Source organism: Cervus canadensis, chromosome 16, assembly GCF_019320065.1.
Source record: "Cervus canadensis isolate Bull #8, Minnesota chromosome 16, ASM1932006v1, whole genome shotgun sequence".
Lineage (NCBI taxonomy): Eukaryota > Metazoa > Chordata > Mammalia > Artiodactyla > Cervidae > Cervus > Cervus canadensis.
The window spans coordinates 59,952,716-59,972,068 of record NC_057401.1 but is presented as its reverse complement, the minus strand read 5'-3'; the positions used below and the strand labels follow the sequence as shown (position 1 = coordinate 59,972,068).

The following is a 19,353-nucleotide window of genomic DNA, read 5'->3' as shown; positions in this document are numbered from 1 at the left end:
ATATGTTACCGGCTTACAGAGAGGGCCAAATTGTTCATCCTCCAAATTTTATTCTCTGAAGGACTGAAAATGGCTTTTCTGATTGGAGCATAGTAAAAGTGAAGGTGCTATCAAGGATAAAGTATTTCTTGTGTACAAAACATAAATCCACAAGTAAAAGCAGGAGGTAAATACACACTCATGCACACACCATGAGGTAGAATTACACACACGACTCAGAGAGAAGGACATGCCTACCATGTTGAGTATTGTCAGCACGTAGGTGGTGATGTTTTCATGGCCATGGTTTTGCATCATTTTTTTGTCAACCACAACCAGCGTCTCCACGTTCAGCTCTTCGTTCCTATGGGACTTCAGAAGGGATCGCTTGTGCCTTACATATGATTTATACTCATCGGGCAAAATGAAAAGATCTTCTTTGGGAGGCTTGGGCGTGTCTACAGGGGGGCGATTGGAGAGGAAATAAAAGAAAAGTCATTACATGAAACCATTGGCAGAGCTAAAGAAAATGGATTTTAAAAATGAATGTTCATGAAATGAACCATAAAACCCTTAAAACTGTGACTTGAAATGTGTTAAGGTGGAACACTACATTTAAATAAAGTTTGCATAGTCTAGATGTCATAGAATTCATTGTTATATTGACTTTTGTATAAATTTCTCCTGATTTAAAACAAAATGATCTGTATAGTCAAAGCTGTACTTTTTCCAGTAGTTATGTACAAATGTTAGATTTGGACCATAAAGAAGGCTAAGCACCGAAGAATTGATGCTTTCAAACTGTGGTGTTGAAGAAGACTCTTGAGAGTCCCTTGGACAGCAAGGAGATCAAACCAGTCAATCCTAAAGGAAATCAGTCCTGAATATTCATAGAAAGGACTGATGCTGAAGTTGAAGCTCCAATACTTCGGCCATGTGGCGTGAAGAGCTGACTCACTGGAAAAAACCCTGATGCTGGGAAAGACTGAAGCAGGAGAAGAAGGGGACAACAGAGGATGAGATGGTTGGATGGCATCACTGCCTCAATGGACATGACTTTGAGCACACTCTGGGAGTTGGTGATGGACAGGGAAGCCTGGCGTGCTGCAGTCCACGGGGTCACAAAGGGGTGAACCCGACTGAGCAACTCAACAACAAAAAGAAAAAGATCACTTTTGCTCTGAAGTGCCTAAAAGCAAGATGTTCCAAGATTGTGAACATGAAGGTATGTGCAACAGGGCTCTGAAAAGAAGTCACTGACAGAGCAATAAAACTAATGATTACAAAAAGAAGCGCTGTCTTACATGATGTTCTTATTTGAAGACTTTTAATGACCTAAGAGGTTTTAGCTGATTCCCGGGTCTGGACACACAGCTGGATTGTCTGTAGTATTTCCAGTGGGTTATAAACACACAGGCGGATTGTCTGTTGTATTTCCAGCAGGTTATAAATGCTCCAGACAGATCCACTGTAGAGCTGAATTTCCTCGAAAGTATTATAAATATTTACCTAATTTAACTGGAAGACAAAATAGACTTGGTCCTCTTGGAACAAGCTGTTTAAAAATAGTTTTGGCTTTGATAACCAGGAAGTTGACACTATGCTAAAAACAGTCAGGTTTGGTGGATGCCTCAGAAAATGTGGTTAGAATTGCTCCGTGTGAAAGTATCCACGTATTTAGGTGGCACTAATTCAAAAGCTATGCCAGCTCTGCTCATACGCATCAAAACAGAAGACACTGTTTTGATTGACTGATACATCCACTGCATTTTATCTCTCTTTGCTAAAATATTTGCAAACTTAAAAGAACTCTTGGGAGGATAACAGTTACACTGGCTTACAGTTTAATAAGCACTCATCACATGCCATTTGCATTGATGCAGTTTACACTGATGTGGTCTCCCCGGTAAGAGATGTCTGTGTATAACCCACTCACTCTCTACACCAGCCATGGGTAGGGGTGAGGCCACCAAGGCAAGGGAGATGAACATCACTTTCTCTAAACCCCTCCCTAGAAGGCATTGAGAATGGATTTCAGATCTGGCAATGTGGTCCCAGGGCCCTTAGTCTTAATTTCCATAAGTACAGGGTACAAGCGGAGATGGGAACCCAGCAGTTCCCCAGGCCTTCAGTACTGGAAAGAGGCAGGAGCACCGAGGTGGTGGTCTCACTGGCCTGGGGTCTGACAAGCCCCTCAAAACAAGTCACCTGCTCAATACAGTCCCACAGCGTCTACCGCCACACGTGAGTCCCAGCTTAAAACCCACCCACAATGCATCAGCTAGAAGCAGCAAGCTACCGTTTGAGCCTGAGGTTCAGAGTCATGATTGATTTTTGGCAAATCAGCCTGCTTCTCTCTGCCCTTTTCAACAGAGAGAGATAGCTAAACACACAGGAAAGTGAAAGGATGAGCTGCTTGGTCGTGTCCGACTCTTCATGACCCTGTGGTCTGCCCATGGAATTCTCTAGGCAAGAATCCTGGAGTGGGTTGCCATTTCCTTCTCCAGGGAATCTTCTCCACCCACGGATAGAACCTGGGTCTCCTGTATTGCAGGCAGATTCTTTACCGTCTGAGCCACCAGGGAAGCCTAAACACAAAGGAAAATCCTCCATCTCCTGAACAGAGACTCTAGGGAAGAACCTTTGTAGGTGTAAACCCCGCTGAGACAGAAGGTGGAGATTCCTCCAGGGAAGCCCAAAGCCTCATGGACAGTGTGGGAATGTCCTGTCCCACGCTGTCAGATAAGGGAGCCCTGAGGATTAAGTTCGCAGCCTGGAGGGATGTGCATCACTTCTGCTAGGAGTGGCCCCAGGTGCTTGGGGGGCCGGGCACAGAACCGCCACGTGCCCTGCAGGAGCAGGCAGAGATGGCAAGTCAACAGCACCAGATCAACCACTGATGTCACCCACCAGTGAGAGGCATTTTCTGCCACTTTTTTTTCTAGTTTTACTATGAAAGCATAGTGCTTTTCAGGTCTACTATAGCCTTCTACTTCTCTGTATATTCATTCTATTAATTTTTGAGAGTTTGATATTGAAACTCCAACCAAAAATCTTCATCTACTTAAAAAAAATAACTGTAATATATAGTGGAACTACATGTAACCCTTTTTTTTTTGTATTTTCCAAGACTCCTGTAAATGAGTTATCATATTTTTGTAATTAAAAAAATTAAGATTAAAAAATAGAAAAAAATGGCTACATTTTCCCATTTTCCAACTGCAAGTCTTATTGTATAATTTAGTGTCTTATTCAGATATCTCCCTCTCACCAACCAGACTCCACTACTGAGGTTTTGAAATGCCTCTGGAGGCAAATTCATCGACACACGTGCACACAAACACACGTGCACAGACAGCCACACCAAACAGAACAATCCTACTTCCCTGCATGCCCAGGTGCACTGCCTTTGAGCTACGGGCCTGAATGACTCCGTTCACTCCTGATAAGAATGAAGGGGTCACATTCATTCCAGAAGGGTCAGCACTGCTGGATTGCTCAGAAACACTGAAACATCTGTGTCGGGCCCTGGCGCAGCCTGTCAAAGAGGTGTGGACAGCCCTGTCCATCTTTCCTGCCTGGATCCAGGTGCTTGGTCATCCTCCTGTCTCGGACACATGGAGTCAGTCCTGTTCTGACCACACCCTCACCAGGAGCCCCGCCAGCACCTTCCTGGCTCTGACCTTGTCTGTGCCTGACTGCCGCCTGTCTGCTTCAATTGGTCTCGCCCCGCCCTGATCTGTCTGGCCCCGCCCCTGCCCTGCCTGGCCCCGCCCCTGGCCTACCTGGCCCCGCCATTGGTCTGTCTGGCCACGCCCCCCACCTCCACCCTGTCTGCGCAGACTCAGGAAGCCATCACTGGTCACTGTGCGCTGCTCTGACGCTCACTCAGCTGGACTTCCCTGACCTTCTCACCCTCCTGTTCACCCTCCTTGTGCTCAACACTGTTCTTCCTGCTGCCTCCCCTAAGACCCAGCCCGCTCTTGGTCAGTTTGGGATGACATTTTTGAGACGGTCTGAATGTAGTCTGAGACTGATTTGCAGGACGTGCGTTCAGATGACACATGGGTGCGAACAGGTCAGCCACTCCTGTTCTTCTGTCATAGATGCCTAGTGATTCTGGGTCACCCTCTCTTCTCTGCAGCATGTTATGGAGCCCCTGCATGTGCCCGCACTTATGTGAGGGTGCTGGCCCAGCGGCCAACGAAGCTAAGCAGCAGAGAAGGGTGGGCTTCCAGAAGCGCCTTGGGGAAGGTTTGCTATTAATAAATAAAGCCATGCTTGAGGGGAAAGCTGAAGTAAATGAGGACAACTCCAGAAAACACTGAACCCCTATTCCTGAGTCTGTGAGAGCTTCCTACATAAAACGTAAATATCATTTCTCTTCCTAAATGTTCGTGACACAAACAAAGAGGACTTCGATAAAGCCTTGGTGAAAAAATGCAGGTAAATTACACCACGCATCCTGTGTCTTCTGACATGACGAGTGAAGTATATAAACCTGCCTAGGGATAAATTCCCTCAGTGGGAAAAGCATGTCAGGTTTAACAAATCTAGACCTCAAAAATATAGTTACTGGGTAGACACACCAAGATTCTTTTGAAGATGTCTGGTGGAGGAGTCTACATTTATGGGAATCATATCATTCAGTCTCCCCAGGGAACAGTTCTTAATATTTAAAAAAAAAATCTACCTTTATCCATATGCCACGGAAAGATGTTTTATCCTGAACATCCAGACGATGGGTTCTCTTTGGAATCATCACTTAGGATTAGCAAAGGTGGTCAATAAATTTCACCTCGAGGACAGACTACTTTGAAGAAAATTAAAAATACTCCAGTGTCTTACTTAACATCCTAATTGTTAAATTAAAAAAAGAATTGTCCTTACATACATTTCTTGCGTCTTCCGCAGAAATGCTGCTTCTGTGGGTGCCTGAAGCTGAAGCCGTGTGGGGATTGATCTTCGTGGTGGAAGAGATGGTGGCCTTCCAGCCCCCACTTTTTCTCCATCATCGCGACCCGCTGGGGCCCCACGGCCGGTGTCTCGGTGGATCTCTTGTACAGGATGTGGGAGGGAGGCCTGCCCCCCGTGGAGTCCCTGGGGCTCCCTGTCAGGTGTGAAGGGAGGGGCTTCAGGAAGTAGTCCGCCTCCTGGGTTCTTATCATGCCTGACTGCAGAAGAGAGAGGGAGAAAGAAAGGTGCATCGCTGCTTTATCATCGGCTCGCAAACACGCTGTTCCCTCCAGGGAGAACCTTGGAATGGGAAATGGCAACCCACCCCAGTATGCTTGATTGGAAAATTCCGTGGACAGAGGAGCCTGGAGGGCTACAGTCCCTGGGGTCCCAAAGAGTCAGAGAAACACACATACACCACACACACACACACACACACACACACACACACACACACACACACACACACACACACACACACACACACACACACACACACACACGGTTCCCTCCAGGGAGAACCCACATGCAAAAGGGTCATGTAGGGGGCTGAGAATTAGGGGAGGAGGGGTCCACTCCTGGGCCCTTTCCACCCCATCTTTTCAGGGACAGTGGTGTGGAGGTCCAAGGACTTGACCTTGGAGCAGAGATAGAGCACACAGCAGACCAAGGTCAGGTCCTTCACTGGAAAAAACGGAGGAGAACACACAGCCCTGGATAGTAATGCGGGCCGGGTCGGGGGGGAGCTCCCAAATAAAGACACAAAGTTATGATCTCAACATAGTCCACTGTTTTCTTCTAGTTTTATGCACTGTTTATTGAAGAAGGCCTTCTTGTCTCTCCTTGCTATTCTTTGGAACTCTTCATGTAGTTGGATAAAACTCCCCCCTTTTCCCTCGATTTTTGCATCTCTTCTCTAGAAGAAAACAACAGAAGAGGAAAGACTAGAGCTCTCTTCAGGAAAACGAGATATCAAGGGACCATTTCACCCAAAGATGGGCTCAATAAAGGAGAGAAACAATAGAGACCTAGTAGATGCTGAAGAGATCAAGAAAAGATGGAAAGAATACACAGACGATGAATCTGAAGATGGCGGAGGAATAGGACGGGGAGACCACTTTCTTCCCTACAAATTCATTGAAAGAACAATTGAACGCAGAGCAAACTTCACAAAACAACTTGTAATCGCTAGCTGAGGTCATCAGGAGCCCAGAAAAGCAGCCCATTGTCTTCAAAAGGAGGTAGGACAAAATATAAAAGATAAAAAGAGAGACAAAAGAGCTAGGAACGGAGATCCGTCCCAGGAAGGGAGTCTTAATAGAGAAAGTTTCCAAACACCAGGAAACCCTCGCACTGGTGGGTCTGGGGGAAGTTTTTGAATCTCGAAGGGCAACCTAACTGGGAGGGGAAAAATAAATAAAACCCACAGATTACGTGTCTAAAAGCAACTCCCAGCAGAAAAGTACCCCAGACGCCCGCATCCGCCACCAGCAAGTGAGGGCAGAACGGAGAGGAGCGGGTGGCATTGCTTAGGGTAAGGACCGGGCCTGAGTGCCCTGAGGACAATCGGAGGGAGCTTCTGTGAGTTACCAACTTAAACTGTGGGATAGCAAGAGAGAGAGAGAGAGAAAATTAACCAGCCCGAACACACTGCCAGCCGTTCACAGAACAAAGGGTCTGAGCAAGTCCAGAGAAGAGCTCACAGACTGAGGACCGGCCCAGCCCCGCCGGAGGCAGGAGGCAGGGGGGAGGGAAAAGGGGCAGGCTCGGGCCCAAGGACCGCATCCCCTACCACACTGCAAACAGGCCTCCAGTTTCTAACCAAAGACTTCCTGAGATTCTGGATGGTCGACATCCGCAGGGAGGGTCACAGTGAGACACAGGGCGCAGGCACCCGACTGGCGCGGGCGGGGACTGGGGCTGGGACCGCGGAGGGGAGAAGGCGCGCCGCACCCGGGGAGAGTGCGCCCGTCGAGCTCCTGGATGCCTGAGCCGCTCCGCCGGGGAAGGCACAAAACGCAGGCGTAGCCGAGTCCATGCTTTTGTGGAACACCCGAGGGCTGGAACCGCACGCAACGCAGGGCACGCTCCATATAGAGCAGCCGGGAGCCTGAGCAGCATAGACTGGGAGAGCAGCGCCAGCCCCTCCCCGCAGCAGACAGAACTAGCTACCTGAATAAGAGACCACCTCCGCCCACCTATGTCAGGGCGGAAATTAGGCACTGAAGAGGCCGGCAAACAGAAGCCAAATAAACAAAAGGAACTGCTTCAGAAGGGACCGGTGCAACAGATTAAAATCCCTGTAGAAAACACCGACTACACCGGAAGGGGCCTGTAGATATCGAAAAGTGTAAGCTGGAACGAGGAGCTATCTGAAACTGAACCAAACCCACACTGACCGCAACAGCTCCAGAGAAACTCCTAGATATATTTTTACTTTTTTTTTCTTTTTTCTCTTTTATTTTCTTTTAAAATTCCCTATTACTCACCCATTACTCCTTAACTTTCATTTTCATAGATTTTTATGATTTTTTTAATTAGGAAAAAAATTTTTTCTTGTTTTTCTTTTTTTCCTTTTCCTTTTTCTTTTTTCCTTTTTCTCTTATTTCCTCTTAAAGTCCCCTATTACTCCTCTACTACTCCTTATTTTCATTTTCATTTCACTGTAACCTTGCAAAAAAAAAAAAAAGAGAAGCCCTATTTTTAAACCAAACTTCATATATATTTCTAAAATTTTTTATGTTTTTGTTTTTGTTTTTAATATTGTATTTTTAAGAGTTTAACCTCTACTCTAGATTTTTAATCTTTGTTTTTCAGTATGTGATATAAATTTTGGACATTTAAGAATCCAATATTCAGTTCCCATTTTTATTCAGGAGTGTGTTGATTACTCTCTCCCACTTTTGACTCTCCATTTTCTACCTCAGAACACCTCTATTTCCTCCTTTCCCCTTCTCTTCCCAATCCAATTCTGTGAATCTCTGTGGGTGTCTGGGCTATGGAGAACACTTTGGGAACAGAGAACTGCGTAGATCTGTCTCTCTCCTCTTGAGTCCCCCTTTTTCTCCTCCTGCTCATCTCTATCTCCCTCCTCCCTCTCCTCTTTTTCATGTAACTCTGTGAACCTCTCTGGGTGTCCCTCATGGTGGAGAATCTTTTCACCATTAACCTAGAAGTTTTATTATCAGTGCTGTATAGTTGGAGAAGTCTTGAGACTACTGGAAGAATAAAACTGAAACCCAGAGGCAGGAGACTTAAGCCCAAAACCTGAGAACACCAGAAAACTCCTGACTACATGGAACTTTAAGTAATAAGAGACTGTCCAAAAGCCTCCATACCTACACTGAAACCAACCACCACCCAAGAGCCAGTAAGTTTCAGAGCAAGACATACCACGCAAATTCTCCAGCAACGCAGGAACATAGCCCTGAATGTCAACATACAGGCTGCCCAAAGTCACACCTAACACATAGACCCATCTCAAAACTCATTACTGGGCACTCCATTGCACTCCAGAGAGAAGAAATCTAGTTCCACGCACCAGAACACCGACGCAAGCTTCCCTAACCAGGAAACCTTGACAAGCCAATCGTCCAACCCCACCCACTGGGTAAAACCTACACAATAAAAAGGAACCACAGACCTCCAGAATACAGAAAGCCCACTCCAGACACAGCAATCTAAACAAGATGAAAAGGCAGAGAAATACCCAACAGGTAAAGGAACATGAAAAATGCCCACCAAGTCAAACAAAAGAGGAGCAGATAGGGAATCTACCTGAAAAAGAATTTAGAATAATGATAATAAAAATGATCAAAAATCTTGCAAACAAAATGCAGTTACAGATAAATAGCCTGGAGACAAAGATTAAGAAGATGCAAGAAATGTTTAATAAAGACCTAGAAGAAATAAAAAAGAGTCAATGAAAAATGAATAATGCAATAAATGAGATCAAAAACACTCTGGAGGGAACCAAGAGTAGAATAATGGAGACAGAAGATAGGATAAGTGAGATAGAAGACAAAATGTTGGAAATAAATGAAGCAGAGAGGAAAAATGAGAAAGGAATCAAAAGAAATGAGGACAACCTCAGGGACCTCTGGGACAATGTGAAACACCCCAACATTCGAATCATAGGAGTCCCAGAAGAAGAAGACAAAAAGAAAGGCCATGAGAAAATACTCGAGGAGATAATAGCTGAAAACTTCCCTAAAATGGGGAAGGAAATAGCCACCCAAGTCCAACAAACCCAGAGAGTCCCAAACAGGATAAACCCAAGGCGAAACACCCCAAGACACATATTAATCAAATTAACAAAGATCAAACACAAAGAACAAATATTAAAAGCAGCAAGGGAGAAACAACAAATAACACACAAAGGGATTCCCATAAGGATAACAGCTGATCTATCAATAGAAACCCTCCAGGCCAGAAGGGAATGGCAGGACATACTGAAAGTAATGAAAGAGAATAACCTACAACCTAGATTACTGTACCCAGCAAGGATCTCATTCAGATATGAAGGAGAATTCAAAAGCTTTACAGACAAGCAAAAGCTGAGAGAATTCAACACCACCAAACCAGCTCTTCAACAAATGCTAAAGGATCTTCTCTAGACAGGAAATGCAGAAAGGTTGTATAAACATTAACTCAAAACAACAAAGTAAATGGCAATGGGACCACACCTATCAATAATTACCTTAAATGTAAATGGGTTGAATGCCCCAACCAAAAGACAAAGACTGGCTGAATGGATACAAAAACAAGATCCCTATATATGCTGTCTACAAGAGACCCACCTCAAAACAAGAGACACATACAGACTAAAAGTGAAGGGCTGGAAAAAAATATTTCACACAAACGGAGAACAAAAGAAAGCAGGAGTCGCAATACTCATATCAGATAAGATAGACTTTCAAATAAAGGCTGTGAAAAGAGACAAAGAAGGACACTACATAATGATCAAAGGATCAATCCAAGAAGAAGATATAACAATTATAAATATATATGCACCCAACATAGGAGCACCGCAATATGTACGGCAAACGCTAACGAGTATGAAAGAGGAAATTAATAGTAACACAATAATAGTGGGAGACTTTAATACACCACTCACAACTATGGATAGATCAACTAAACAGAAAATTAACAAGGAAACACAAACCTTAAATGACACAATGGACCAGCTAGACCCAATTGATATCTATAGGACATTTCACCCCAAAACAATCAACTTCACCTTTTTCTCAAGTGCACACGGAACATTCTCCAGAATAGATCACATCCTGGGCCATAAATCTGGTCTTGGAAAATTCAAAAAAATTGAAATCATTCCAGTCATCTTTTCTGACCACAGTGCAGTAAGATTAGATCTCAATTACAGGAAAAAAATTGTTAAAAATTCAAACATATGGAGGCTAAATAACACGCTTCTGAATAACCAACAAATCATAGAAGAAATCAAAATATGCATAGAAATGAATGAAAATGAAAACACAACAACCCAAAACCTATGCAACACTGTAAAAGCAGTGCTAAGGGGAAGGTTCATAGCATTACAGGCTTACCTCAAGAAACAAGAAAAAAGTCAAATAAATAACCTAACTCTACACCTAAAGCAATTAGAGAAGGAAGAAATGAAGAACCCCAGGGTTAGCAGAAGGAAAGAAATCTTAAAAATTAGGGCAGAAATAAATGCAAAAGAAACTAAAGAGACCATAGCAAAAATCAACAAAGCTAAAAGCTGTTTTTTTTGAAAAAATAAACAAAATTGACAAACCATTAGCAAGACTCATTAAGAAACAAAGAGAGAAGAACCAAATTAACAAAATTAGAAATGAAAATGGAGAGATCACAACAGACAACACTGAAATACAAAGGATCATAAGAGACTACTACCAGCAGCTCTATGCCAATAAAATGGACAACTTGGATGAAATGGACAAATTCTTAGAAAAGTATAACTTTCCAAAACTGAACCAGGAAGAAATAGAAGATCTTAACAGACCCATCACAAGCAAGGAAATAGAAACTGTAATCAAAAATCTTCCAGCAAACAAAAGCCCAGGACCAGATGGCTTCACAGCTGAATCTACCAAAAAATTTAGAGAAGAGCTAACACCTATCTTACTTCAAACTCTTCCAGAAAATTGCAGAGGAAGGTAAACTTCCAAACTCATTCTATGAGGCCACCATCACCCTAATTCCAAAACCAGACAAAGATGCCACAAAAAAAAAGAAAACTACAGGCCAATATCACTGATGAACATAGATGCAAAAATCCTTAACAAAATTCTAGCAAACAGAATCCAACAACATATTAAAAAAATCATACACCATGACCAAGTGGGCTTTATCCCAGGAATGCAAGGATTCTTTAATATCCACAAATCAATCAATGTAATACACCACATTAACAATTGAAAGATAAAAACCATATGTTTATCTCAATACATGCAGAGAAAGCCTTTGACAAAATTCAACACCCATTTATGATTAAAACTCTCCAGAAAGCAGGAATAGAAGGAACATACCTCAACATAATAAAAGCTATATATGACAAACCCACAGCAAGCATCACCCTCAATGGTGAAAAATTGAAAGCATTTCCCCTGAAATCAGGAACAAGACAAGGGTGCCCACTCTCACCACTACTATTCAACATAGTGTTGGAAGTTTTGGCCACAGCAATCAGAGCAGAAAAAGAAGTAAAAGGAATCCAGATAGGAAAAGAAGAAGTGAAACTCTTGCTGTTTGCAGATGACATGATCCTCTACATAGAAAACCCTAAAGACTCTACCAGAAAATTACTAGAGCTAATCAATGAATATAGTAAAGTTGCAGGATATAAAATTAACACACAGAAATCCCTTGCATTCCTATACACTAACAATGAAAAAAACAGAAAGAGAAATTAAGGAAACAATACCATTCACCATTGCAACAAAAAGAATAAAATACTTAGGAGTACATCTACCTAAAGAAACAAAAGACCTATACATAGAAAACTATAAAACACTGATGAAAGAAATCAAAGAGGACACAAACAGATGGAGAAACATACCGTGTTCATGGATTGGAAGAATCAATATTGTCAAAATGGCTATTCTACCCAAAGCAATCTATAGATTCAATGCAATCCCTATCAAGCTTACCAAATGGTATTTTTCACAGAACTAGAACCAAAGAATTTCACAATTTGTATGGAAATACAAAAAACCTCGAAATAGCCAAAGTAATCTTGAGAAAGAAGAATGGAACTGGAGGAATCAACCTGCCTGACTTCAGACTATACTACAAAGCCACAGTCATCAAGACAGTATGGTACTGGCACAAAGACAGAAATATAGATCAATGGAACAGAATAGAAGGCCCAGAGATAAATCCACAAACCTAGGAACACCTTATCTTTGACAAAGGAGGCAAGGATATACAATGGAAAAAAGACAACCTCTTTAACAAGTGGTGCTGGGAAAACTGGTCAACCACTTGTAAAAGAATGAAACTAGAACACTTTCTAACACCATACACAAAAATAAACTCAAAATGGATTAAAGATCTAAATGTAAGACCAGAAACTATAAAACTCCTAGAGGAGAACATAGGCAAAACACTCTCCGACATAAATCACAGCAGGATCCTCTATGACCCACCTCCCAGAATATTAGAAATAAAAGCAAAAATAAACAAATGGGACCTAATGAAACTTAAAAGCTTTTGCACAACAAAGGAAACTATAAGCAAGGTGAAAAGACAGCCCTCAGATTGGAAGAAAATAATAGCAAATGAAGCAACAGAGAAAGGATTAATCTCAAAAATATACAAGCAACTCTTGAAGCTCAATTCCAGAAAAATAAATGACCCAGTCAAAAAATGGGCCAAAGAACTAAACAGACATTTCTCCAAAGAAGACATACAGATGGCTAACAAACACATGAAAAAATGCTCAACATCACTCATTATTAGAGAAATGCAAATCAAAACCACAATGAGGTACCATTACACGCCAGTCAGGATGGCTGCTATCCAAAAGTCTACAAGCAATAAATGCTGGAGAGGGTGTGGAGAAAGGGAACCCTCTTACACTGCTGGTGGGAATGCAAACTAGTACAGCCGCTATGGAGAACAGTGTGGAGATTTCTTAAAAACTGGAAATAGAACTTGCCATATGACCCAGAATCCCAACTTCTGGGCATACACACTGAGGAAACCAGATCTGAAAGAGACACGTGCACCCCAATGTTCATCGCAGCACTGTTTATAATAGCCAGGACATGGAAGCAACCTAGATGCCCATCAGCAGACGAATGGATAAGGAAGCTGTGGTACATATACACCATGGAATATTACTCAGCCATTAAAAAGAATTCATTTGAATCAGTTCTAATGAGATGGATGAAACTGGAGCCCATTATACAGAGTGAAGTAAGCCAGAAAGATAAAGAACATTACAGCATACTAAGACATATATATGGAATTTAGAAAGATGGTAATGATAACCCTATATGCAAAACAAAAAAAGAGACACAGAAGTACAGAACAGACTTTGGGACTCTGTGGGAGAAGGCAAGGGTGGGATGTTTCGAGAGAACAGCATGTATATTATCGATAGTGAAACAGATCACCAGCCCAGGTTGGATGCATGAGACAAGTGCTCGGGCCTGGTGCACTGGGAAGATCCAGAGGAATCGGGTGGTGAGGGAGGTGGGAGGGGGGATCCGGATGGGGAATACATGTAACTCCAAGGCTGATTCATGTCAATGTATGACAAAACCCACTACAATATTGTAAAGTAATTAGCCTCCAACTAATAAAAATAAATGAAAAAAAAATTAAAAAAAAAAAGAATACACAGATGAGTTGTACAGAAAAGATCTTAATGAACCAGACTATTATGATGGTGTGGTCAGTGACCCAGAGACAGACATTCTGAAGTGTGAAGTCAAGTGGGTCTTAGGAAAAACTGCTGCTAATAAAGCTAGTGGATGCAATGGGATTCCAGTAGAACTATTCAAAACCCTAAAGGATGATGCCATCAAGGTGCTGCATTCATTGTCAGCAAATCTGGAAAGCCCAATAGTGGCCACAGGACTGGAAAAGTTCAATCCTCATCCCAGTTCCCAAGAAGGGTAGTACTAAATAATGTTCTAATCATCAGACAATTGCACCCATCTCCCTTGCTAGTAAAGTCTTGCTTAAAATCTTGCATACTAGGCTTCAGCATTATGCAGACCAAGAACTTCCAGATGTCCAAGCTGGGTTTAGAAAAGGCAGAGAGGAACCAGAGATCAAATTGCCAACATTCACTGAATCAAAAAGAAAGCAAGGGAATTCCAGAAAAACAACTACCTGTGTTTCATTGACTACACTAAAGCCTTTGACTGTGTGGATCATAACAAACTGTGGAAAGCTCTTAAAGAGATGGTAATAGCAGGCCATCTTACCTGTCTCCTGAGAAACCTGTATGCAGGTCAGGAAGCAACAGTTAGAACCGTGTATGGAACAACTGATCAATTCAGGATTGAGAAAGGAGTATGACAGGGCTGTCTGCTGTCACCTGTTTCTTTAACCTATACTCTGAGCACATCATGAGAAATGCCGGCTGGATGAGTTACAAGCTGGAATCAAGACAGCTGCGAGAAATGTCACCAACCTCAGGTACGCGGATGATACCACTCTAAAGGCAGAAAGCGAAGAGGAACTAAAGAGCCTCTGTATGAGGGAGGACAGTAAAAGGGTCGGTTTAAAACTAAATATTAAAAAATTAAGATCATGCCACCCGGCCCCATTACTGCATGGCAAATAGAAGGGGAAAATGTGGAAGTAGTGACAGATTCTCTCTCCTTGGGCTCCAAAATCACTGTGGATGGTGACTGCAGCCATGAAATCAGAAGACGACTGTTTCTTGGCAGGAAAGTGATGACAAACCTAGACAGTGTGTTGAGAAGCACAGACATTACTCTGCAGACAAAGGTCCGTATAGTCAAGGCTAATGGTCTGCCCAGTGGTCATGTACAGTTGTGAGAGCTGGACCGTAAAGAAGGCAGAATGCCAAAGAATTGATGCCTTTGAACTGTTGTGCTGGAGAAGACTCCTGAGAGTCCCTTGGAAGCAAGGAGGTCAAACCAGTCAATCTCAAGGGAAATCGATCCTGAATACTTATTGGAATGACTGATACTGAAGCTGAAGCTGAAGCTGAAGCTCCAGTATTTCGGTCATCTGATGAGAACAGGTGACTCACTGGGAAAGTTCCTGATGCTGGGAAAGATTGAGGGCAGAAGGAGAAGAGGGCGACAGAGGATAAGATGGCTGTATGGCATCACCAATGCAATGGACATGAACTTGGGCAAACTCTGGGAGATGGTGAGGGATGGGGAGGCCTGGTGTGCTGCAGTCAGTCCATGGGGTTGCAAAGAGTCAGATGTGACTGGGAAACTGAAGGAACGTACAGATATAGTCAGCAGCAAAACTCTATTCAAACCTGGATATGATGTGACGCTTTCTATAAAAGTGTAACAATGAAATTAATCCAGTAGGAAGCAAAAAGGAATCGTTTAGGGAATCAGGGAGCTCTTTCTAAACAAGGTAATTGGGAAATAGAAAAGAATTGATTATAAAAGTTAAAAAAAAGGACAGTATAACAGACAATGAAGCACAATGACAGAAGCATCTTAGGAGAGAGAAAACAGAGAGACCACCTTTTACGTTTTAGAGTGACAAGGACGTTCAAAGTTGATAACTGTTGGGAGGAATGAGAACAAATGGGCAGTGTGGCCCCCGGAAAGGGTGGCCTGGGGCCCCACCTGGCACATCTATCAACACTGAAAATGTATAATTTGACTCCAGGATTTTAACCCTTTGGAATTCTTGTTTAATTTATTTTTAATTGAAGGACAACTGTTTATAATGTTGCAGTAGTTTCTGCCATACAGCAACCTGAATCAGCCCCAGGCATACATAGGTGCCCTCCCTCTAGAACCTCCCTCCCACCTCCCACCCCAGCCCACCCCTCTTAGGTTGTCACAGAGCACGCGGTTTGAGCTTGTGTGATACAGCAAACTCCCACCAGCTGTCTGTTTTACATATGGTATTGTATATGTTTCAGCGCTACTCTCTATTCTTCCCTAGAGCCTATTATACAGGGTGAAGTAAGTCAGAAAGAGAAAAACAGCCACAGTATATTGCCAAATGCATCTAGCAGGCACTTCCCCAGTATTGATACATATTTGTGAATGTATAATTTAGTCATTGTTTATAATCATTTAAAAGTAAAGACAAAACAAATTAATAACAAAATAAGAAATAATGTTTATCAATTAGTTCAGAGTGATTTTTAAGGTATATTTTTGTATTTGGAGAGTATATAACCATTTTAAAAGGCCAGTTAATTACATCCTGATGATAATCTTAGTAAACACTTTTGTGTGAGCCCCTAAGACTATGGCCAACATTTCCTATATTACACCTTATTTATCACAGACATTCTGGAAGGTTGGCATCACTCTGCTCTTCCTTCTATGGACAAGGAAATACAGAGTCTGGCTGACTAAATAACATATTCAAGATAACCTGGGAAAGTATGAGGATTTGAACAAAATCAAAGTAAGTTCAAAATCTGTAAGGTTTTACGCTTATAATGTAGGGTTCCCAGAAGTTGTTAAATTTTTTAAAGTGTATGCTGCTACTGCTGCTGCTACTAAGTCACGTCAGTCGTGTCCGACTCTGTGCGGCCCCATAGACGGCAGCCCACCAGGCTCCTCTGTCCCTGGGATCCACCAGGCAAGAATACTGGAGTGGGTTGCCATTTCCTTCTCCAGTGCATGAAAGTGAAAACTGCAAGTGAAGTCGCCCAGTCACGTCCGACTCTCCATGAACCCATGGACTGTAGCCCACCGGGCTCCTCCATCCATGGGATGCTCCAAGCAAGAGTACTGAGTGGGTTCCATTGCCTTCTCCTTTAAAGTGTGTAATAAAGTATTTAGTGTGATTCCAAATGTGTTCATTTTTTTAAGTGTACATCTCCACTTAGAGTATTTTCCTAAAAAGGCTAATGAAAAATTGCCAAAGCTGGTTATGTTCAGGGAGAGAAAATCAAGGAGGAGGATGTAGGAAGAGAATTCCATGTCCATTTTTACATCTTTAGGCATTACTCAAGTTTGTAAAATCTGTGTGCATCATTACCTTAAAAATATCAATAGCATTGCTGGATCTGGGATGACAGATGAGATTTTAAAATCCTTATGAGTGTTTTAAAATACCTTTATAATTTTAGAATACAGTTAACTATTCCTACAGAACTATTAAGGTATCACTTAGCATTCTCCAATATAGCATTATAAGAGTGCTGATATTTTCCTAATTATTTTCCTAATTCAGCCCGTGATTAGACACTTACTAGGTACTCAGAGACACTGGTGCTTGGGTTCCTGTTCTCAGTGAGCCTCTTACTTAGGACCTGAGGCTGACCCTCATTTGGGGGGACCCAGTGCCCATCACCGCCCACCAAACTCAGTTCTGTGGGTGCTGCGCTGTCCGGCACGGGTCTGAGTGTTTGCACAGGGTGGGATGACAGGCACGGAGAAGCCCTTCTCGGATCGCGGGAAAGGTCAAATGCAGCTCTCGGGGACAGGGGGGTGGGGTGGGCACAAAAGAGGGGGGACACCAGGCTTATCGTGCACTCAGAGGTGAAGCCCTGGCCACAGGGGTCCTGCAGGTGGGGCAGGGGGAGACCAGATCCTGTGTGCGTGCTTAGTCGCTCAGTCGTGTCTGACTTTGTGACCTGGAGCCAGCCAGGCTCCTCGGTGCATGGAATTCTCCAGGCAAGAGTACTGGAGTGGGCTGCCATTTCCTCCCCAGGGGAAGAGAAGGTTAACAGCGGTAAACGATCTGTGAAGCCATCAGCACTGGGGGTAGACCTCCCAGAGCAGAAACGCCAGCTTGCAGGGAAAGGTGACATCCTTGGAATGTATGCTGAGGATCCAGGTGGTGGGGGAGGAGGCAGTGCAGGCCGTCTCTGGTGCTCTCCATGGATGCCCGGGAAACCTTTTTGGCTAAGCACCCTACCAACTAAACTAGACCAGACAGTACTTTAACATCTGTAGTGCTATCAAGGAAAAGTCAAGTATGGGATTATATAAAACTGGAGCCAGCTGGGTTTCATCCTGTTGGCAATTAAATTAACTCAGGAATAGCATGAGCAGTCATGGGTGTGTTCAGCCTTGTGTGATAACATACCCACAGGGGTTTCCACACTTGCAACTAGTCAAAGCGTTACATTAAAAAACAGTAATTTTTTTTCCTTAAAAAACCCTTTCCCAATATGCAAACAATGTCTTACTCTTCAAATCACCCTGAAAACATGAACGGCTCCTGTGGGTTCTCTAGAGTCAATGATGTCCAGCATCTCTTGATTCAAGCCCGGATGGACTTACAGAGAACAGAGAGATGAATGAATCTGATACTCATTATTCGATTCTAACATTAAGATCTTTGTGCCTTTGGACGAGTTACTCATTCCCTCTGTGCTGTTTTGTCCTCTAGGGAGTGGATAGAAAGACAGCCACTTGCCATGAGTTTATAAGACTTAATACTAATATATACTTAAATACATTACTGAATGCCCAGTTGTGTTTGTGACCCCATGGACTATAAGGTCCATGTTATTCTCCAGGCTAGAATACTGGAGTGGATAGCCTTTCCCTTCTCCAGGGGATCTTCCCAACCCAGGGACCGAACCCAGGTCTCCCACATTGCAGGCAGATTCTTTACCAGCTGAGCCACAACGGAAACCCACTGGGAAGACCCAGAGGGATGGGATGGGGAGGGAGGTGGAAGGGGGGATCAGGATGGGGAACACATGTAGATGCATGGCTGATTCATGTCAATGTATGGCAAAAACCACTACAATATTGTAAAGTAATTAGCCTCCAACTAATAAAAATAAATGAAAAATAAAATAAAATACATAAAATAAAATAAAAAAGATTTGCTGCATAAATGAAGCAAAGACTGCAGATGCCATGCTTCACTGATGATCTGTGATCCCCTTGGATACTGCGGGGGTTTCTGGCAGATGGCTCACTCTGCAGCACAAGACCGCTCTGAAGCCTGTGTGTGGCTGTGCCCAACACCGCCATCATCACCCCAAGCACACCTCGGCTCCTGGCTTGCTGCATCGGCCTTTCTGGCTTCCTCCCCTAAAACACTTGGGTTCTGTGACCGCTGTTCCAGATTCAAACCCGTCTCCTTTTTCCCCTGGGTTCATCCTGGGTGGCCCAGAGAACCAGACTGTCAGGCAAGAGTGACCTCCACCCCTGCACCCGGAGGACTTCTGAATGTTCACTAACCAAGGATTCAAGGGTTCATGCTTGTTTCACTTATAATTCAGTCTGAGGTACAGTATTCTGTATTTAAGTAACT

The 19,353-nt window shown here is 43.2% G+C and overlaps 1 protein-coding gene across 2 annotated transcripts in view; it reads right to left on the bottom strand.

The window, feature by feature from the left end:
- The window catches only part of ADAMTS16 (ADAM metallopeptidase with thrombospondin type 1 motif 16), a 184,581-nt gene that overhangs the window by 118,402 nt on the left and 46,826 nt on the right, over window positions 1–19,353 (bottom strand). For both annotated transcript variants that reach the window (XM_043488833.1, XM_043488834.1), the window contains exons 4-5: window positions 4,874–5,153; window positions 238–437 (exon numbers count right to left, since the gene is read on the bottom strand). In XM_043488833.1, coding sequence (XP_043344768.1) covers window positions 238–437; window positions 4,874–5,153 — 480 coding nt within the window. The remainder of the gene's footprint in view (window positions 1–237; window positions 438–4,873; window positions 5,154–19,353) is intronic.